This window comes from Emys orbicularis, chromosome 10 (assembly GCF_028017835.1).
Source record: "Emys orbicularis isolate rEmyOrb1 chromosome 10, rEmyOrb1.hap1, whole genome shotgun sequence".
Lineage (NCBI taxonomy): Eukaryota > Metazoa > Chordata > Testudines > Emydidae > Emys > Emys orbicularis.
In genome coordinates, this window is record NC_088692.1 from 7351752 (window position 1) to 7374341 (window position 22590).

At 56.7% G+C, this 22590-nt stretch overlaps 1 protein-coding gene across 1 annotated transcript; it reads right to left on the reverse strand.

Annotated features, from left to right (window-relative positions):
- Positions 1 to 7878: 7878 nt before the first annotated feature.
- On the reverse strand, positions 7879 to 22209 carry RAI1 (retinoic acid induced 1). The gene is made up of 5 exons (XM_065412523.1): positions 16606 to 22209; positions 12179 to 12272; positions 9879 to 9928; positions 9064 to 9155; positions 7879 to 8266 (listed from the first exon to the last, which is right to left on the reverse strand). The coding sequence occupies exons 1-5, from the start codon at positions 22207 to 22209 to the stop codon at positions 7879 to 7881; spliced, it is 6228 nt and encodes a 2075-aa protein (XP_065268595.1).
- Between the last annotated feature and the right edge of the window lie 381 nt (positions 22210 to 22590).

Below are 22590 nucleotides of genomic sequence, written 5' to 3' on the forward strand. Positions count from 1 at the left end.
GTGCCGGGGGCCCCGTGGCCCAGGCTCTGTGCAGGCGACCGAGTGCTGGCTCTCGGAGACACAGCCAGGCCCTTCGTTGGTACAGTCCGTGGGTGCCGAGGGCTGGGCCCAAAGAGCTTCCAGCCCCTCCCCTGTGCTAGGGCCTGGAATCCCAGCTGCTCTCCTGCCCTCACCCTCCAGCATGGCCCCCCACCCTGCTCCCTGCCCCGCCCCAGGTCTCCCTCCCTGCTATGCTGGGGGTGAGCACTGGGGACCTCTAGTGGCGCCTTCTCAGTATTGGTCCCTTGCTCCAGCCCTGCTCCCTCGCCTCCAGGCAAAGCGTTCTAAGCTGCTGCCCCTGCCTCTGCCCCACCGCCCGCCCTAGACGGTGGAAGGCCTCTGACTCCCTCCCGCAGCAGCTGGCAGTGCCTACCCTGGTCGTGCACAGTGTGGTGCTGGGCATCAACTGCGGGGGCTTCAGGGAAAGGGAAGAGGGCAGGGCTGAGGTGGAGGGGGGGTGGGGGACCCTGGCGGTGGTGCACTCCTGGAGCATGGGGGTGGTCATGCCCCAGGACTCACAGCATTGCCCCCCGCCCTGCCTTGGCCCCTTCGCCTGCGTTTCCTTTTTAAAGGTTATTTTCATAGTTGGAGAGTTTTGTACAGACGATTAAAGCTGCTTATTTATAACTGTGCCTGTGCTGGATTGGGGGGGGGGGGGGGGCGCTGGACTCGACACCCCACCCTGGGACGGTCACAGAGCGCAGCCTCGCCAGGGCCGGGCACATTTGGGGGTGGCGGTGGTATCACCGCCTCTCCCCAGCAGGATCCAGCCGGGGTGTGTTTCACCCGCAATAAACAAGGATCAGGAGGCTCCAGCTGCCACTGCTGCCCTCGGCCTTGCCCGCCCCCCGCCTCCGGTGCCGCAGCCTGGGTGCAAGGATCGTCTGGCCTGGGCCTCTCCTGGAGGGGCAGAGGCACGAGCATGGACCCAGCAGGAAGTCCCTGTGCCCATGGTCTGCTCCTGCTGGCTCAGGGCCAAGCACTCAGAGCTGCTCCCCTAGCGTTGGAGCTTTGGGCTTTTTCATGTTGCCATGGAAATCTAGGGCCAAATCCCCCCGGGTGCCTGGCGGGATGCAGCGCGAGTGTCAATTCCCAATGGCTGGTTGCTAATATGGCCCCTTTTGCTGCAGAAATTGGGGGACCCCGTCTCTGCCCCCACATTTCAGCTGAACAGAGGCTGACCCTGCTCCCTTCGATGGGGTTTGTAGCTCGCTCCGCACAGCGTCCCCCGAGCACAGCCTGGGAGGGCCTAGAGGAGCTACTCGGCTTTAGGGGTGGGGTCCCCAGAGCCCCCAGCTGGTTCTAAGTAGAGTCACCATGGTCCTATCCCACCCTCCTCCAGCTGGGAAAGGGTCTTGGGCAAGCCAGGACTCCTGGGTTCTTTTCCTGAGGGCTATTGCCTGGCTGCATGACCTACGGGGTATCACTCCTCCTCACTGGGCCTCAGTTTCCCTTGCTAAGGGCAGGAGGGAGGTGCTTGTCACGGGGGCACCACCTGTGACGCACATGGGGAGGGCAGAGGCACAGACTCTTCCTGGGGCGGGGCTGTGAGGGGGAGAGGGGTGGCCAGGGGCTGGGCCCAGCTCAGCCACCCCAAGGATCAGAGTCCTGTAGGGTGGCTCAGGGTTGGCCCCTTTGCTGGGTACTGGCTGGACCCCTGGGCCCCAGGCCATCAGCACCCAGCAGAGCAGCTTGGGCTGGGCCAGGGGGTCGTATGGGGCTGGGAGGAGCCGACCCCAGGCATGGATGGTGGGGGGAGAGGAACATGGTCTGTGTCCCAGGGCAGGAGGGCTGAGAGGAGCCAGGCCCAGTTTTGTGCTGGCCCCCACCCCCTCAGCAGGGAGGGGAGGGGGACAGGGGAGCAAGCTGGCCCCTCCTCCACTCCCCCCGCAGCTGCTGACAGGGACAGGGTCTCTTCCTGGGGGTGGGGGGCACATCACCCCCACCTCTGAGTCTGAGCCTCATCCATGTGAGCTAAACCATCACCACACACCCCACGGCCAAGCGTCACACGGGGCCTCCACCAGGAAGCCTGGACCCGCCCCTTGGAGCAGAGGCTCGCCCAGCCATGGCTGCTCCGCCAGGGCACGCCCAGGGTGGGCACGGGCAGAGACGAGCTGTGTGCCCCACTGCAATGGCTGGGTTTCTGCCCGCGGCCTAGGCACGGCTTGCCTGAGCGATGCTGGACGCGGGGCGCGCTGCTGGCGCACGTAAAGCACAGGGTGGGTGAGGCGGTCCCAAGGCGTCCCTGAGCAAGGGGCGCGGGGGAGCAGGAGTTTATTAGATGCTGGGTTCAGGCCCCAGGAAGTGGTGGCAGTCTCTTTACATGAGCTGTTTAGGGGTGGCTGTGGCCAAGGCCAGGTTAGGGGACACTCCCGCAGCAGGCAGGGGGCTGGGCACGGCTAAAAGGGCTTAGCCGGCTCACCACCCCCAGCCAGTAGGCCTCACGGGAGACTTCCTATGGGGTTGTGTAACGGCAGGAGCACCGCGGGCACTCAGTGGCACCTGCACAGGGCAGCGCTGGCAGTTGAGCCAATGCGTTGGCATTGGTGCAGCCCCATGTGTGCACATGCAACCCCCCCACACACACCCTGCGCTCCAGCCCAGCACTACAGGGCGGGGGGGGGGGGGTGCTGCTTCTCAGCCTGCAGTCCCCAGGGACGGGGCACGGGGGATGAGCTCCCTGCCTCTATCCAGACAGGAAAGCGGGGCTATGGGCATGAGTCTGCCTGTGGTGTGGGACAGCCTGCCCCCCCCACACACACACACACACCTATCAGGGCAGGGCTTACGTGACCCTCAGGCTACTGTAGGCAGGTGCCTGCCCCACGTGCCCGGCTCCCAGCAGAAGGGAAGGGGCACCAATGCGGGGTCACTAGTCACATCCTCAGGCTTCAGCTGGGTTGATGGGGGGGGGGGGCAGGACTCTGGCTGGCCCCGCGGTGGAGTAGCCCAACAGGGCCTATGTCTGTGCAGCGTCTGGTGCCATGGGGCCTCCCCCCCAGTTCTGTCAGTGCCTAGTGCGCTGGTGTGGCACATCGCTCCCCCACTAGCTCTCCAGCCCTTCGCGCTCCCCGCCTGCCCCCAATCCACTTGGCTCCCTGCACTGGCCCGCCTGCCCCATGCCCCCGCGCCACTCTGCTGGCTTGGCAGGGCGTTTGCGCTGTCAGCACCGGGGCCGGGGCCTGTGGGAGCAGCAGGACAGCAGCCCAAGGATCAGCCCCCCCTGCGCCAGGCATCCCAGCCTACGTATGGCTCATTGCTACCGAGGGGGTCTGACTGCTGAGCCTGCCGCTCTGCACCCAGCTCGGTGCTCCCACCGTGGCATCACTGGCCTAGATCCCTGCAGCCCTCGGCATGGGACGTGAGCCTCGCGTGGGTCTGTCGCAGCCCTCGCTGCCGCGTGGGGCTCTCATCACCCCCCAGTCCAGTTAGGGCGACCAAGCCGGATCTGGCTGCGCTGGGACCTCAGGGGAGCCGTTTCCAACACCGGGTTGTGCCCCAGCTAGGCACAGCAGCAGTGCCCACAAGCAGCGGGATACCCCCTGCCAGCCCAGCCGCGGGAGCCCGGGCTGTGCCAGTGCCTGGTATGTGGCCACCGCGGTCGGGCAGCGATGCAGCCGCAAGCAAAGCCGGCAGAGGCTGTGGCTCTGGGCAGTGAGGCTCCGCAGGTGGGAACCAGGCTGGAGATGGTACTAAAGGCCAGCTCCCCCCAGCCATTAGGCCATGCGCGGCAGGTGGCAGAGGGGGTCTGGAGGCGGCCTGCAGGGTGGCTTTGGGGCTCCCTCTGGCGGCCGGGGGGCAGGGGAGGGGTGCTGCTATGGCAGAGGGCAGGGCGGTGTTTGCATGAGCTAATGATACCTGGCCAGACACGGCCGGCAGCGTTGGTGGGAGGAGACCTGAGGGGACCCTGGACCAGGGCAGATGCGGGAAGGGGCTCCGAGCCCAGAAGCTGGACCGTGCTGGGCTGAAACCAGGGGAGTCAGTGGAGTGGGGGAGATGACATGGTCAGGCCAGGAGCAAGGCTGGGTTTTGTGGATACTGGCGAGGCCCCAGGAGGACGCAGCAGTCAAGCGTGGGAGGCGGACAGGGAGCTTTGGCTTGCTGGGCCGAAAGAGACAGGCAGCCTTGCAGAAAGCAGACCAGCAACCAGGGCACCAGCCAACCGCGGGGGTGAGCAAGACCCATCCCCTGCTGTGCTGCAGCCTGAAGACAGGCTACCAGCCTCGCTGGCCAATGGGGGCTGAGCTGTTCTGGCATGGTCCCTGAAGGAGGGCCAAGGGGAGGAAAGGAAGTAGTAAGGGCAGGCCAGAACTCCATTTGCTCATGTTATCCTGGGGATGTGTGCACAGAGGGAACCCCCCTAGGAACAGATGGGAATGGGGAGTCAGTGAGAACCACTGCTGGTGACAAAACGCCCAGCGGGAAATCACTGTTGCAACCTGCATTCTTTTCCTCAGCTATTGCCAGGGAGGAGGGTCGGCAGGAGAAAAACAGGCTACGACTGGACGTCCACATACTTCCAAAACAATTGTTGAATCTTTATTGACGTTCTGAATGCAATGACCTGTTTTTGACTCTTAAGGAAAATAAACATCTTTTAGAAACAGCTTGTTACACACAATCTTCAGTGTGAAGCAATATACTAATAAGTACACTAGTCTTAACATTTACAGTCTTCATATATATTATATATATGTATATGTATACATATATATACACTATATAATGAGGCAATATATAATACACACGATTTACCATTTTACAGTCATATGTACAAGATGCCACTAAAAATAGCCAGGATGTCAGGCAATGGTGCCAGGGACGCAGATAGTTTTTTTCCCATGGTCCGTGGCAAGCTTCTGAAACAACAGACATTTCTTGGCCAGCAAACATTGAGGGCGAGGTGAGTGGTGGTGAGATGGCTAGCCAAGCGTGGCAGCATGAAATGCACACACTACTACCAACAGACAGGTTACAATGGGTGAATTGGCTTTGCTTGGGGAGGGGTCCAGATTCTTGTCTGGCGCAATGCAACAACTGCTTAGACTGTTGGGGATAGGCTGGGGGCGGGGGGTTGTTGCTCACATCCAACCATGTGTGATTCCAACCCGAGTGTGATGTTAAACATCTATCATTTCTCTATCTATGTAAGTAGAACCTCAGCGTTACAAACGCAGCGGGAACCGAGGTTGTTCAGGACTCTGAAATGTTCGTAACTCGGAACAAAACGTTATGGTGGTTCTTTCAAATGTTTACAACGGAACAGTGACTGAAGAGAGCTTTGAACCTTTACTATGCAGAAGAAAAATGCTGCTTTCCTTTTCGTTTTTTAGTAGTTGACGGTTAACAGTCCTGGATTCGCTTTGTTTTTGTTTTGTTTTTGGTCTCAGCTGCTGCCTGATTGTGTAATTCCGTTTTCAAATGAGGGTGTGGTTGCCTGGTCAGTTCGTAACTCTGAGGTTCTACAGCAATTCATTTTCAGACGGGCTCATTCTTTCTGGCGTCTGGCAGCATGGCCAATCTTCAGTAACGATCCCATCCAACACACTTGGACAAATACCAACCCAAACTGCCTCCGACCCCTTTAACCTGTGCGTGCGGCTCTAGCTCGTGTCTCTACGTTGCTGACTATCATGGATCTGATTTTGGAAATCTCCCGTAGGTCGTCTCATGGGTGTCAATGGGCCAACACACCCAAGGGCCGGGCAGGTCTAGGTCTGCGCTAGCGGGCTGTTTCCGTCCCGTTCAGCCCAATCCATTTACTATCCCTCCAGCCCCTGTGATGGAGGGAGCATTCCCGCAAGAACAAAGAATGGGCTGTGACATCATGGAGTGAATCAGCTAAGTGGCAAAGGGGCCAGGTCACAAGTGTCGCTGCAACCAGCAATGCTGGGGAACCAAAGACCCGGGGCGCCTGTATGCCGGTTTAAAGGGGGGGGGAGTGTGCGTGCGTAGGGGGCTGGTAAATTCCTACAGCTCTAAATGGTTGCTGGCTGCTCTCCGAGGGCGATTCTAACGAGGGGCGCTGGAAGGTGGCCTGGTTAGGCATCTGTGAGTTCAGGACTCACTGGTTTTAAAAAAAGGATGGGAACAAAGCTAGAACTGCTTCCAGCCCCAGCCACCTCCAGCTCCAGCAATGAGAGCGGGCACTGCAGACCCCATCCCCTCTCCCGTCACATGGGCCTGTATTTAGAGCCCGCTTTTAAGCGGGAGGTGATGCCAGCGGCTGTTTGAGCCGGCTCAGGCTACAGCTGCTCAGCGACTGAACTGTCTGCTCCGCATGGTGGCTGCCAGCTCGTCACAGGGTACGGCGAGGCAGCGCCCTTCGCCCCCCCGAACTCCCACCAGCGCCGGGGCACAAGGGGGGGCTGTTGAGCAGCACAGAGCAGATGAGCTACTGCCCTTGCGGAGGTGAAAAACGCTGCGGGGTCTGAGTGGCCCAGAAGTCCAGTTTCCAGCACACCGGCGAGATGGGAGCTTGGCCCAGGTGTGACCCCCAGGGCAGAGTGCTGGGTGGGTGTAGGTGGCCTCTCAGCCGCGTACCGAGCCAGGCCAGCCCTGCGGAGAGGGTGAGATCTGACAAATCTCTGCCCAGCAGGGTGACTAGGACTAATGCCAAAATCCACATCTGCTCCTTAGAACCCAGCTGCCAGCCAGGCCCCTTGGTCACTCTGTGGTTCCTGGTTATGACAAGGATGCACTCTTATCTAGCCCAAGCAGCGGGGAAAGGGCAGCCGTAAAGCTCACCAGCACACACGGCGGGGGAGGAGGGAGGGATTGGGACTTTGCATGGCACACAGCAGCAGCAGGCAGCATTGGGTACAGAGGGAAGAATGGCGTGCCGGGTTGCTGAAGCCAGCAGCCAGGGCAGGGTCCAGACTGGTCTAATGGATAAGTATTGCTTGTCACTCCCTGCCTGAGCTGCTGCGGGTGCATAGAGCAGCACACACCAGTACACAAGTGCGGTCCAGAGGGGGTAGGAGAGGGGGCAAGAGGGAGGCGCTGAAGGCCCAGAGACAATGCAGGGAGGCGGGGTTGAGATCATTCTAATGAGCCAAACTCCCTTTTCCCGTCCAGAAGCTCAGCCCAGCCTTCAGTGTGGCTGCACCAGGGGAACCTCCGAGGGCCGAAACCACGTTTCCGCCTCCCCGTGCACACACCAACTTCCACCCCCCCCAGCGTCTCCCGCAGCAGCCTCTGCCAGTCGCCCCCCGCCTGCCCACGTGCGCCCCCCCGGGGCTCGCGGCAGGGGACCGGGGCTGAAAATGAAAAACCAAACCAAAAGAGCAAAGTGTTGTTTCAAACATCAGGCCATTTTTTTTCTCATGTCGAGCACATATATACAGACAGACACCATGAGGTTTGCTGAAGGCAACATCTCAGATCAGATCAGAGTGAGATATGGAGGACTGGAAAGCTCTCATAGTCCAGCTGTTCCAGAGTAAGACAACATCGTCAGTAACCCTTTTACACTGTACCCCCTCCCTGCCCCTCCCCCGCCCTGCCCCACCCCACCCCCACCCCTGTGCAGCTAATGTAGTTCTGAAACATAGTCTGTGTTTGCCATGGGTTTTGTTATTTGCATCATCTGGGACCAGGTCAGAGAAGCCACCGTCCACGCGTCGCCTTCGCTCTCTGGTCAAGGGAGTCCCACCGCAGCAGGTGTACCCAGAATCCACTTCAAAGGGAGGTGCTGAAAATGCTCCAGGCCGGGATTTACCTGGGGCCTTGTCCCAGGTGAAAGATGTTACTATCAGTGTCAGTTACAGGTCCTAAAGGGGAGAGGAGGAAAAACCTGGAACTGGATTTCTTTGCCCACTGGCTCCGGGGTAGAGTTCAGAGGGGGAAGGAGAAAAACGTGGAACTGCTTTTATGTGCCCACCTGGAATGGCTCTGGATAGAGTTCCAAGAAGACCCTGGAGCTGGATCTCCGTGCCCATCCGGAATGGCTCTGGTAGAGTGTTGGGGGGAGCAGAAGGGAAGAAGTAGAACCTGGAACTGGCTTCCCACCTGGCCTGTATTCTGGGTGCTCCCCCGTCCCAGGTAAACACTATTGCCCGGGGGAATGGACGCAGATGGGTACATTCTGCACTTTCGTCCTTGCCTTTCCCTGTGGGATCTTGTCGTTGGCAGCCACCGCTGAGACAAGCACCAAGGAGCCTCTGGGGTGACCTGGGCCTGGCGGAGGGGCGACTTCCCGGCAGATGGATTATAACGGCTGCCTCTGCAAAAGAAGCCGAACAGGTTAATGGATCGGCAGCGAAAGGGTTAACTTGCTGCTCTGGGGGGGCCCACCCCCCCCTAGGAGGAGCGAGAATGGTGTTGCCTTCCCGCTGAGCTGGCTGAATTCCAGGCCTGGCTTTGCCAGCACGCGGGGAACAGGGTGGCATGAGACTCCCTGGGTTCACCCTGCGGCTGGCATTGCTCACCTGCGCCGGGCACAGGGCAAAATAACAGCACGCTCCAGCCAGGCTGCAGGCCTGTATCTGCAGCCTGTCGGCTCGACAGAGAGAACGGCCACCACCGGGGGGCAGGAGGACTCATCTCTCAGCAACCTGCCCTCCTCTGGCTTGTCCCTTTGGATTCAGTGCCACGCTAGCCATCTGCTGGCTTGCGGGTATCCTGCCCTCCCCAGAGTCTTCCAGAGAAAGGGATGCGTGCACCTCCCCCCGCTGCTGTCCTGTCCTTCCCACGCTGGTGTCTTCTTCGCCATTGGTCCTGTACCAGAGGAACTGCCCTGCACGGCCTGTCCTCCAGCCTCAGCTATACACTCTGCAACTTCAGCTTAACAAATCCGCTAGTGGGAGCCTATTCGTCTGCGGGGTGCTGTGCATTTCCCCCGGGCCCACAGCCCCTGGCTTCCCTCCCTGGGCATCAGCCTGGAGCAGCTACCAGACACATCTGCACATTTCTTCCCACTCATCAAACCAGCTGGCGATGACCTGCTCGGTCTTGTCCCGACCGGATTACAACCGACAGCTGGGCCTGGCCCAACCCGCCCCCCCCATCCAAACACTCAACCCCCAAGCTGTGGGCACATTCCCATTCTGGATCCGGGTTGTGCAGCCCCGACCTCCCGTCTGATTGCCTGTAATAAGGTGCACGTGCTGTAGCTGGGGAAGGAGAGAGGCAGGAAGTGCTTTTAGCGCTGATTAAATTATCGCGCCCCCCCCCCTCAGCATTTGGAAATGAGTTCCTGAGGGAAGACAAAGCCCTTTAGTCCCAGCCCTTCTCCTGTTGCTTTGTGGGGAGGTGGTGACAGCAGCAGTGACACTCCTTCTCCCTCCCCCCCCCCCGCCTCTTCCCCTCCAACGCTCCCGCTTCAACCTCACTTTGTTCCCTGCCTGCTTACGCCAGGCAGAACAACACCGACAGGCGCAAACGGCTCAGGCCGCCCGCGGAGCAGGAATCTAGAGGCAACTTGACTCCATCTCTCTGGGAGCTGGAAGGGAAATCAGGGGGTGCGTTTCCCCAGGAGGGCAACAGACGTCTGGGACGAGTTGCCAGAGGCTGAAGCCAACAGAGCAAGGTGTCTAAAGGGGCTTCAGAGGGAGCTGAGATTTGGGGGCAGGAATGGAGGGCGACACGGCCAGAGTGCAGAGGTGGCTTGAAGGCCAGGCGGGAAGGGCAGGCCGTTGGGTTTGATTCCTGCTCCATAGGGCTGGCCATGAGCTGAGCCCCTGGGCTGGGAGGATGGCAGTGGGGCTACCCCAGCCAGCCCCCACTCCCCTCAGCCTGCTGGGGGCTGTGCAGGGGAACACACACAATTGCCAGGGCTGTGGCCAGGGAAGCCAGGAGGAGAGGACAGATTCCTGGGTGGGGGGCTCTGGACTCACCTTATGTTTGGGACATTTCAGAGAGAAGTTCTCTTCAGTTAATAAGCAACCTGCGAACGGAAAGGAGAGCCCTACTTTAGAGGGTGTGGGTGAGGCAGCTGTGTGTCGTCCCCCCCAGCCTCTCACAACCACCCACCTCCACCCGCCATTAGCCCGCGGACTGAGTGCTCTGAGCTGGGGGCGGTGGTGGAGCTGTGAAGCCTTCTCCCTACCCCAGCTGATTTCCCCTTTGCCACAGGCATTGTCCTGCAGTGGACTGAATGGGACTCACTCTAGTGTCCATAATGGCTCCTCCTCCAGCAGCCAGAGGGGCCGCTCCTGGCTGATGGGAAGCCTGGCTTACGTCAGCCACGGCTAGAGCCCGGCAGGGGCTGTGCCAGGCCCCCCAAGGCTCCCCCAGGACTCCTCACCCTCGACCTGCAGCACCCACAGAGCTCTGCCTCAGCTCCTCAGCCTGGACCTGCTCTTAAAGCCCCAGTCCCACCATTGCCCCTCGGCCCCAAACTCGGGTCTCTCCTGCCAACCGCACTTCGTTGTGCTAAATGAGTGATGGGGTTTGCTGCGGCCATGGTTCTGCCAAAGGGCTAAGCTGAGACTGGCCAAACTTCTTCCCCTGGTGGCTTGAGCGGGATTTGACGCAGGCCGTCCAGAGGGTCGAGTCTGGGGAGATCTTGCTCGGTGGAGCAGGTCCCGCCCCATCCCAACCTGGCACATGTGCCTGGGTGACTGCTGGGGGAGCTGGCGCTAGCTGGGAATAGGGCTGGCAGCAATTCCAGGCCTCTCCTTTCCACGGGAAAGCTCCCAGTACCAGTGGATGTCTGCAAGGCTGACAGTACGGCAGTCCAAGCTGTGAAAGAGGCCGGGGCTGCTCACAGCCTCCTCCAGCTCGACAGCTCCCCCCCGGTGAGGCCGCCAGGAGGACGGGACACAGAGAGACGGGGATGGGGAAGAACGCTTGTGGCTGCTTTGATTCAAAAGCGCTTTCCCAACACCAGGCCCAACCGTGTGACTCCTGCGGAGATCTACAGGGCTGACTCTGGCCCCTTTACCTTAACTGCTTACTGCCCACATCTCCGTGCAGTGGGGTCCTCCCCCCCGTGGATAAACTGAGGCGCTGCGTGTGGCGGGGACTCAACCCAGTCCCCCAGGGAGCGGATGGCAGGGATGGGATCAGAAGTGCCCCCCTCAGCCCAGCACCCCACACTGCTCTAATCCTTTCACTCTCACCCTTCATTCTTTCTTGCCTTTCTCACCCTGCCTTTCTGCATCAAACCCCCTTCTCCCAGCAGCCTCCAGGAGAGGGGCTGGGTGAGCTCTTTACAGCTCCCCCAACGGGCATCTTGCTGCCTACGACAAATTTGCGACATGGCAACGAACTCCACAATACTGCAATGCCCTTCCCTGCACAAGTCCCTTGGCCGGGACGAAATCCTCCCTGAAATCTGTGGGGAACAGAGTGAGGCTCCAAGACTGGCCGTGGCAAAGTGCCCAACGGTGCCACGCTGAAATTACCTTTAAGACCCGGCCAGTGGTTTTTGACTGCCACATAAATACCGTCCCATCTCTCTGGCGCACGTGCATGGCAAACTGACACTGCGTGGTAACAAAATCGATTGCAGGGGCGTGCAGAGAATAACGCACTTGGTCCTGGCCTGTTAAAAAGGCTTTTCCCTTCTCTGGAGCCTTCCCGATACAGATCACCAGTAACTCTGGCACCATGAACGAATGGGAAGTACCATTATACCCTTTCACAAAGGGGGAAACTAAAACCCAGTGAGATCGAGTAACTTGCCCAAGGACATGCAACAAACCTACGGCAGAGGAAGGCGTAGAATGCAGGAGACCTGACTCCCAGCCCCCCTGTTCTAACCACATAGTGCCACCCTGTGAATGATCACAAATAGGACATAATACAAACTAATTAGACCAGCTATGGTTCCTGTGAAGGGGGGACTAGGCCCGGAATAGGAGGCGCGCAGGTCAGAACTGGCAGTGCACTGGCAGACCTGCTGAGGGAACTCAAGCCCGGCATGAGGGGCGGAGGGCCGGGTCTGAAGTGCATTGGGGAGCACAAAGCTGGGTGCAATGCGCTGGTGCCTCTCGTTTATGAACCCCCAAATCCCATGGAGCGTTAACGCTCCGAGCCAGCCGCAATGGAGGCTTATTCCCCACCTTGTAGAACTCTCCTCATGCACGGGACTCGGGAATCGCGCCAGGAACAACCGAACCCTGGGGAGCAGGAAGTTGAGGTCCTTCAAGCCCTCATGACCCAAATCCCTCTGCTCCTAAGCAAGCCTTACCTGTGTCAATGGCACATGCGTAATGATAGGTTTGGACACATCCCTTATGGCAGCACCCAACGGTTGCTCCTGCTTGTTGGCAACTAGAGCATCTCTTTAAATCCACCAACGGGGCAGCGGGGGAAAAGAGAGAGAGAATCCAGTGAGGTCCAGCGAAGTAAATCCCAGATACAAGAACTAGCTAGTCCCCTGGCAGCCACGGAAAGGCCAGGAAGCTGCCACCTTCACATCCCCACCAGGTTCAGATTTACCCCATTCCTTCCTCAGCCCCACAAAGCCTGGTTGAGCCCTACTAACGTTCCCACACTCATTCATTCCCCCAGGACGGTGAGGTGTAACCCTTACTGGGGATCTGGCAACAGAGCATGCTTCCATTGCTCCCACTGACTTCAGTGGGCACATGGCTGGTCCCTGGGATAGCACTCCTGCCCCCTTCCTAGCCCCTCCAGTACAGGAACTCTGTCCCAGTTACCACCTTTCCCCCCACAACCACTAACGAGTGAGCTTATGCAATGGACATAGCCTTTAACCCTGTCCTCTCCACGGCCTACCACTGGGTTTTGTTAACCACCCCTTTTCCGGTGACTGGAACCAGAATTGCAGGCCGAAGAACACCGGTAACCAGACCCAAATTTGAACGCTCGGAGGCTGTGGCAACCCTTTATGCTCTAAAAGGGCATTAGCCCAGTGGGGTGTTGGGATGGGGTGGGGCTAATGCAACCCAACTGTGTGTCAGGGGAGGCAACTCCTCTTATTGCGGTGGGACAAAACACTCTTCCGGTGACTGCCCAATGAACTTGCTTGATGTATAACAGGCAAAATACTCTGCCCTTCCTGGTGCCTTCCACCAGAGGATCTCAAAGCAGTTCCCAAATATTCATTAATCCTCACAACCCCCTTGTGGGCTAGGTAAGCGTTGTCCTCTCCATTTTACGGAGGCACCCACAGGTGGAGTGACCTGTCTGAGGCCAGCGAGTGAGTCAGGGACAGAGCTGGGTCTAGAATCCCAGCTCTTCATGTGCTCCAGTCTCCAGCTCGCCCTGCGCTGCGTGCGAAACGTATATGAATTTTGGGGTGTGCTCCTCTTTCTGCACCGTTCTGGGAACACGAGCTGTCCCTTACAAGGCCTGGTACAACTCGGAGTCTGCGTACGCTGCACTGCGTCAAACGGCCGTGCTGGAGAACACCCAGCCAGGGGCCTGCAGGTGGAAGGGTCAGGAGAGAGAGGGCACCTTGCACTGTGCAACCTGCAGAGGCCCAGAGGGAAGGATGCAGGTGGAGCATAGCCCAGAAGGGGAAGATGAAAACCCTGGAACTGTGGGGAATTGACTGTTCGATCCACCCTCCTCATGCTAACTGATCCCAGTTCCTAGCCATGACATGGGGTTCACTGCGTTAGCATATCCTCGGGCCACATCCGCTCACTCACGCCAGCCCTAGCTCATGCCAGCCTGCTCTACAGCAGAGCTCGAGAGCAGAATTGGCCCTGTGCCTCTCCCCCGTCCTGAGACTCAGCAACTCCAAGGTACATCACTTACAACAGTACAAGTGCGAGGTGCAGGCGAATGGCGGTCCAAGACAAGGGATGGTTGAGCAATCGCTACAGACCCACCCCTGTAGGGGCTTTGCAGCTGGGGACAGAGGGCGAATGGATGTTTAAAATGTTCCAACCCTGATTATTTCATAAAGCTATTTAAATACCAGTAATGACATGCTGTAAAAACACAGCAGAACGCTTTATAACATCCCATTATCTGCACCCAGCGATACCTCTCCACACTCCGAGGGCCAGATCCTCGGCCGTCATCAATCAGGTTAGCTTTGCTGAAGCCAATGGAGCGATGCCGAGTGACACCAGCTGAGGATCTGGCCCTGATTGGCTCTCCTTTGCCCGGCAGGTTCTGATGATGAATTATTACAAGTTCAGTGGCCCCACTGCTGAGCATGGTGCTTCAGAGACACGGAAGAAGGCGCAGAAGAGATCTCTGCCCGGAGAAGCTAATCATCACTCTGCTTTTGAGCTTGTCTATTCTGCTTGTGGAACGGTGTGTGTACAAATGAGCAGACACACTTAGGCACAGGTGTAAATGCGCCCGACAGTGTTAATGGTCCAGGCCGAGGGACAGTCCAATGTGGCATATCCACTGACAGCCTCAAGCTAGTTGGTGTTTTGGGGCACGGCTGCCCCTTTGGTGAAACCATGGATTTATAGACTTTCAGCTGAACAAGGGCCATTATGATCCTCTAGTCTGACCTCCTGCATAGCCCAGACCAGACAACATCACCCACTATCCCCTGCATCCAATTTTGACGGATCTAGAGGTTTCTTTTTTAAGAAAAACATCAAGTCTCGATTGAAAGGCCTGGAGAAACCATCACATTCCCTAGGTAAATTGTCCCAGTGGTTAATTACCCTCATGGTGCGTCTTACTTGCACTAGATCCTTTTGGCGCAGAAAAGAAAAGGGGTAGAAGTGAAGGAAGAAGGGTCCTTTTGCCCTCTACTCTGCCCGTCACTGTGGAATCTGGCCAGGCAGCTTCTGTTTCTTCATCCCATTTCCCCTTCCCCTTCCGTCCCTGTTCCTAGCTAGCATTGCACCGGAGACGCATGCCAAGCCAGCTGCGGTAAAGGTGGAACAGTTTGCTTCCAGCGGATCTCAGAGTCCCCACGGGTGATGGATCTCCACAATTTTATGGGAACATGGAGGGTCACCTTCCCGCATGAAGAAAGCTTAATTTAAGGCCAAAATAGGCATCATGAGTGGGATTTTCAAAGGTGCACGTGTCTCACCGAAAGTCAATGGGACTTGTGCAAATACATCACTTGGGTGCTTTTGAGAATCTCGCCCATTGTTTTCAGCTTCTGCCCGGGCCTGATGCGTAGTTATAGGATACCTATCACCAGACAAACCCAATCTATGCCCGTGCATTATTTTTAATTTCCTGGGAGCAACATTTCTTAAGACAATTGGCAGGTTTTCATTGTTGCTCCTCAAGCTTTTTATTAACGCACCGTTAAGCCTGGCTGTCTAACTGCATCTGTGGTGCTGCTGTTTACTGTGTGTGCAATAGCACCGGAACCGCATGGGGGGCAAGGGCAGGGTGCTATGGGAGACTGTTCCGTCGCCCACCGCCCATCCACAGCAGGAATGTAACTAGAGCCGTGGAGGCTGGTGAGGTGAAGGTGAACATGCTAACGTGCCATTTGGAGCCAGTCGACAGCAGCAGGTAAGGATCACGTGTCTGACTCAAAATGAGGTAGGTATTGGCTCTTCCTAATAAGACTCGGCTGGTGAATGTTTAAATCCCCTTTTCCTTCCATCTTCCTCTTCTATTTATTAACACTGTGTGAAGTCTGCGGATGCCAAGGAAAGCTCAATACAGGGCCAAACCCTGAAGTCTTTACCCAGGCTGACTTCCCACTGGAGTTGGCAGGATATGGCCCCAAATGAATACTAAAGACACATGGCTGCTCATTAATTGGTGTTCCGGTTTCCAATGGCTTCCCACCAGGGGGCACGTGGCGTTTCGCTGGTGAAAAGGGCCCTGTGGGGGGTTTTAATTGCCCTATTTGAAAGTCGGCTGTGTTCTATTGGGACGGCTAGAGAACGGGCTCTATTCGGGACGAGCATCGAATGCCCAGAAGAACAGGAACACGTCATGGGGCTCAGTGCAGGGGTAACCGGGTGAAAATGCTCTGGCCTGCGAGATACAGATGATCTAATGGTCCCGTCTGGCCTTAACAGTCTATGAGCCTCTGACAGCGTCCCGCTAGCCTTCAGTCCAATACCAGAAAGGGTCCTCACGGGCCAAACCCCACATTTGCGTGTGGACGTTGTGCTGCATGTCTGTCTAGCTGCTCAACTGCAAAGGCGGATGCAGTCTCTGCGGGCACGTTCAGAGAGGCCCTTTGGGAATCTGGCGCTAAGCACTGCTGGCATTACCTGTTTGCTCCTGCATTCAAACGGGGGGCACCCAGCGCAGGGGCATTCAGGAGGATGCCCTGCCTAGGCGAGGCGCTAGCTATCCGGAGGGCCTAATCGTGTCAGGTGCAGTGCACCCTTTGCTCCAGCTGAGGGGGCTCGACACCTTGCAGGACGCAACTGCGAGGCACCCGGGCTTGGAAATCCGAGCCTGCCTCTCAGGCACTGGAATGCCTTTCCTAGGATGGCCTCCTAAAGGGCTACACCTCGACTCCCCAGCCAGTGACTGCAAAGAATGTGGTTCGACTTGTTTGGAGGATACAATCCTTATGTCTTATGGTAAGGCTCCCCCCCCCCGCCCCACGCACAATCACAACTGTGGGTTTGACCTGCCCTCTCTGATCTGGGTGATCCCGGACTTTTGCTAACGGGAGGCGGGTGTGTAGGGCTGGTGAGCGGGTGTGCACGTTCCAAATGGCCCTTTAGCCTAAGGAGAGGCTCTTACCACTTCAGCAGCCACCTTTATCGCCTCCTGTAGCCCATACAGCTTCCCTGCAACCAGGTAAACCCCAGCGGTCCATATAGCACAGGCTTCATGAACCCAGTGCTCCTGCGTGTCTCCCACCGACTCCTGAGACGGGGACTCGGCTTTGTTGCACTCGTGCCGTCTGGGCTTCTCTGCCGCCTCCTCTCCCTCTGTCCTCTCATCACAGCAGTAACAGCTTTGTAGTTTCCTAAACATTCCCCTGGAACTCGACCGGAGCGCGCTCTGTTTCACTGAGTCAGCGGCACTGTCCAGCCTTGGCGGCTTTCCACTGATTGTACTCGTTGTACAATTATTATCTGTCGTTTTGAGCGTTCTCTCTGCCGGCGAAGGCACGGGAGCCTCTTCGCTTGGCCCCTCTACTTTAATCTTTTCTTTCAGCCTCGATTTCTTTTTCGGCAGGCAGTGCTCCGGGTAATACGGCCCACAGAGGTCCCCAAGGTCTTTGTAATTGGCTGGGTTCCGACAGAGGCAGCAGACCAGACAGGCTGCGTTGAGGGCCTTGGACACCACTGGGCCCAGGTGCATTGTGGAAGATAAAGGCAGCGCCGCTTTGGGCTGCAGGGAGGCCCCACCGGGAAGCAGGGCCTGGGCTGAGGACGAAGGCTGCTGCTCCTTGTGGAGCCTGGCCTCCTCCCCGGCTGAGTTGATGACGGTGCAGGTGGTGGTGAACTCGTTGTGCTTTTCCACCCGCACGTAGGGGGAGAAGGGCGGCGCTCGGCTGTCCGTCCGCAGCCGCTTGCACGAGATGTACTTGAGCCTGATTTCGGGCTCCGCGGGGTTAAGCAGAGGGGCCTGCTGCTGCCGCCGCCGCTTCGCCCTGCTTTTACACCTGGAGGCCACGTTCTTGGCCTTGCTACGGGTGTGCCGTTTCCTTTGTCTCTTGGAGTAGCCGTTGTAGTTGGAGTGGTTCGCTCGCTGCTTCTGCGCCCGGGTTTGGGTCTGGGAGCTTCTCCCCTCGGGGGGTTCGTTCTTGGCAAAGTCTTTGTCCTCGGTCTTTGGCTTCTTCCCGTCCCTTTGTCCGTCTTCCCCGTTCCCCAGCGCGTCCCCCGCGCCTGCCCGCTCTCTGGCCGTCAGGAGCAGAGCAGGGGCGAGATGCACACGCCTGTCCAATGGGTTTTTGGCCACGCTGAAGGCTGCTGCTTTCCCTTTTCGGTTCCTCTTCTTGGGCAGCAGGCTGATGCTCTTTGCAGCCATGCTGCTGTTGTACTGCACTGTCTCGGGAGATGAATAGGCCTCACCCTTGAAACAGTCAGAGGACAGTTTCTTACTGTTCATTAGTTTTCCTTTTAAGGATCTGTTGTTCGAATTTCTGCATAATTGCTCTGCTACTGAAGCGGCAGGAGCCTTTTGTGCCATGCCCTGGTTTAATGGCCCCGCTTCTCCCACCGCTGGGGTTACACTTGCATTCTTTAAGGCCCGCTCCTTCTCCGCGCCGGCAGGGCTCAGAGGATTACTGTGTGCAGTAGCGGTGGCAGCGGCCGTTTTGCATGCAAACTTCTTTAAATTCGGCGAGGTGATCTTCTGCACAATGGCCTCCAGCTTGAGGCCCCTGCCTTTCCTTGGGGGCAGCACTTTTGTCTTCATGGCCCCCTGAAATGCTGCCCGAGAGGTGATTTTAATACAGACGTTGGGGGGTTCTTTAGCTGGAGGGGGCGTCAAGGCCGCTTCGCAGGAGCTCTTTGTGGGCAGTTTAGCTCTCGCCTTTTTGGTTGACGGCATCCTTTTAAAGAGATTGGGGGAGGCTTCGGGCTTCTCCTCTTTTGTGCTGCTGCTGCTGCTGCTCCGTAAAACTAAATTTCTCTTTTTGGTAGGGATAGGGGACACGAAGGTGGATTTTCTCTTCAGCGAATGCAGCGGCCGCTCAGACATTTTGCTGCCCATTCCGGGCCCGGATTTGGGGAGTTTCATTCTTTTGCCCACCTTCCCTTCTTTGTGTGGCCCCCCTGGGGGTGTGATCTTGAAGGTGGGGGGTAGATGGTTGTTTGAAAGGAGCTTCTTGGGTGTTTTACAGTTTTTGAGCCTGACCTCTGCCGTCCTCTTCTCCCTTCTCCTTTTCGTATAGACCTCCTGTGTCTTGGTCCTAGATCGCAGGATCATGGATCTTTGGTCCTTCACCTCTGCATCTTGGGGCTCTAGGCCTTTAGCCTTCTGGCCAATAAAGTCCTCGTTCTGCACCAAGTTTGGGACCAGGAGAGAAGTGGGATCGCTGGGATTTTGGACAACTTTTGGGGTCGGTCTTCCGGTGCGTTTCCTGGCTTTGAAAGCAACTCTCTGCTTCATGCCACAAACTGATTTCTTCCCTAACTTTTCTTGATGGGCCAACACCTTCAGTCCTTCCAGTGGGGCTGGCGTCCTGGGTTCACTCAAGGCAGTGAAAGAGCGGGTACACATCCGAGCTGGCAAGCCTTCAGCTGGAAACCTAGGAGTCTGGCCATGGGTATTTTTGTTTGTTGTTTCCATCTCACCATCTGGCCCTACACATGGATTGGCCACCATGCCAGCTGCCTGGATGTCTTTGAACAGGCTTGGTACTGGTTTGCTGGATTCCTCTCCTTCTGACAACCTGGAATGGACCCTCTTGCTGCGAAGAGTCTTGCCCCTCGAGATTGATTCTGATTTTACCAGCAAATTTTCCGGTAGCATTTGCTTCTTTACCTTGACCGACAAGGTCGTTTCGGTCTCTGTCTTCTCCTGGAGGACGCTTTCACCTACCGTTGTGTCCTCCTCAGGTTTTATGTGAGGCAGGGAAGATTCAAACCAACTTTTCACCTTGGTTTCAGTGCCGACTGCCGGACCTAAGAGGATAACAGACTGTCCAGACAAACGAGAGGAGGGAGCTGAATTTTCTTTCTCCACTGCGCTTACAGTTTCTTCTGCTGATACCGGCACATCCTTGGAGGAGAGCACTGCAGCATTCTCAGGAGGTTTAGGTGGGGATGTATCATAGATCACAGACTTCTGCTCTGAACTAGCCAGCTCACACAGAGATGAATATTCTTCTGGTTCCAAATCAGACTCCTTCAGATCTGGAGATGATATCATCGGGATTTCACTGAAGTCCCCAGCTGAACAGCAGTGCCTGGTATCCTCCAGCCACCTCTCACTATCTGCTTTGGTGGCCTCATCATACGTCAAAGTGTCTTCCTCTTCCTCCCCCATCTGCTGCTGGCTGAAGTCCTCAGCTTGTTCATTCTTGGCTGGCTGTTCGCCGTCACATATATCCATGCAGCAGGCATTTTTTTTCTCTTTGCAAGACCCGGCCAATTTGCTGTGGAACAAACCCTTGGAAAGATCTGATGATTGTAGGCATGGCCCAAGCTCCTTCCACCTCAGGCATGATTCACTGATGCTTTCATCTGGCCAGTCAAAATGCTCCATGGCATTTTCGGAACCCACTGAGTTGGCCGTGGTGTTTGAATAGCAGCTGTAACTGGCGGCCCCAGAACTCGAAGTAGCAGCTGGGATATTGGGTTTGGAATTATATGCCATGGAACTGGTGACTTTAAGAGCATTCTTTGTTTCAGTTGTTGTAAACTCCACCTGGGCATTCTCATAAACCTCTTCGCTGAAATCCTTACTGTTGTTTCCCCCAGAGGCTTTGTCTAATTTCAGGGGTTCGGTGTGGGTACCCGAGTCGCCTTGGTTGGACCAGGTGCTCTTAACCATTGAGTCCAGACACGTTCTGTGATTTTCTATATGGAAAGGGGATTTCGCAGGGTCTTTGTTTAAAGTGGGGGAGTTGGCCCAGGCTTTGTCTGCCTTCTCGTTGATAGCATCCTGTAGCACAATGATTTCGGAAGCCAGTTCCTCCTGAGACAGCGCACTCAGGAGCAGCCTCGGGCACTCCCTTTCATTGGTCATGTACTTGGTGAATGTTTCCAAGGGCAGGTTAGCATGAATACTCTGGAAAGAATCATCGGACTTTGTGGACATGTCGTCCGGAGAAGTCACCGAGCAGGTAGAGACCGACTCGGGCTTGGCCTTGGAGTTGCTGTTGACCCTCGCTGGACTGCGGCTTTGACTGCAATAAAGGAAATTTCTCTCTAGTTGATCTTCAGACCCGCTCAGATAATCGGCATCCTGAGCTTCAGCATGTACTGACTGAGGGGTGCTAAGAGGGTCCGACAGGGGGGTCCCTACCTGCTCGGCAGAGTATGTGCTACTCTCTGGACTGCAGTGTTGGCCTTTTAGCTGTTCTGGTGTCCTAGGAGGGTTTTTGATGCCTTTTTTCTGGGGCACAGCTGATTTTGAAAGGAGAAGCTGCTGGACAGTGTTGGAAATATTCTCGACTTGTGAGGTGAGCGCAGTTAGACTTTGCAAACTGAGATCGGACAGAAGATTTTCAGGGATCTTCTCCTTCTGCAAGTTTTTGCAGTTCCCAGACTGAGCATCTGGACTCGTCCCATCTGTTGGAGAAGGATTCAATAAAGGCATGAAATGGCTGTGGTCAGTGATGCCGGCAGGGAAAGACCCTGTGCTGAGAGATTGCTGGCTGTATTGGAAATTCTCCAGGTTTGGCATCAGAGGAGATGGAGTGGAGCTATAGGATGGAGATCTACCAACAGAACGAGCTGGAGAATGACTTGAGCTAGGACTAAATGTCTGGTAATATTGCTCTGGGGTCCTCACTGGAGCATCAGTCTGGCAATAGGTCTGGCCTGGCTGGTTATAATGTTGGTACTTTGCTAGGTTTTGATAGTGAAGCGTTTCCTGGGCATGATGCCTTCCTTGCAAGGGCTGCTGCTGCTGTTGCTGTTGTGGTTGCTGCTGCTGGTCGTAGCTAATTCGGTTTGCCTGATAGCCATGCAGGTTCTGTACTCGCTGCCCAGATGCTAGGTTAGCAGCACCTCCAAGAGGCCGCTCGTGCTGTTGGCTGGAGGGCGCGGTGCAGCTTTTATAGGAGTGAGCTGCCTGGCTCCCTCCTGGGACGGAGGAGTACGTCGAAGATGCTGGGAACTGGGACTGGGAGTGCTGAGTAAAGTGGCCGGTCTGGGAAAAGGACATGGGTGAGGAGACGTCATTTTGGAGCTTCTGCCTTTGCAGCTTGGGATACGTCAAGGCAGGTGGCTGCGGCGGCGGCTGCTGCTGCAGGTGCAAGGAATGAGTTCGGAATGGAAGCTGAGCCGTTTGCTCGTGGTACTGCCTGCTGCCGGCGGGAGCCGGGCTCTTTTTCATCAAGTTTTCCTCATATTTTGCCACTCCTCCGGCTAAGGATTGCTGCTGAGCTCCCCAGGTCTGCAGGCTCTCCTCCCCAGAATAGCGGGCCGGGTACGGGCTGTTCTCTTGGACTGCATAATTCGAAAAGGCCGGCCGGCCTTGCAGCTGCTGGCCGGGCAATTGCTTATTTCCCCTGTGATATTTCTCCACGGCGCTGTTCTCGTACCCTGGGTAAGGCAGCTGCTGCTGACTGTAGTACTCTTTCGCCACCAGCCTCTGACGCTCGCAGTTCGGCCCTGCCTGACTTTGATGCCTGTAATTCTCCAGGCGTGATGTATCTTGTGAAGTCTGCTGGTAGTTCTGCTGGTTGCCATGGAAACCACACCTTTCTCGAAAGGACTGCATGGCTCGGGCTTGTTATCTGTGAAGAGAGAGAGAGAGGATTCAAATGAACCATTTTCTTTTACCTTAGGTTTGGGAAGGGGGGGACGTGTTATATTGTTGTTTGTTTGTTTGTTTAAAAGCCGGTGCGAGATATTAGAGATTTGTGCCTGTATTGTGGCTGTTGTTTTGCAATGCAGGCCTCCCGACTGTGCGCTACAGTCAGACCCACCCCCCACCCCTTAAAGGAAAACAAAACAAAATAAAAACAAAACAAAAATCCCAATGACAATTCCTTCCCCCCCTTCTTTCTCCCTTACCAGCTGCAGTCTATTGACACCCTCTGGTTCAGGAAGACTGAGCCATTCTTGCCAGCCCCAGCATCCCTGTGGGCTCAGATCTGCC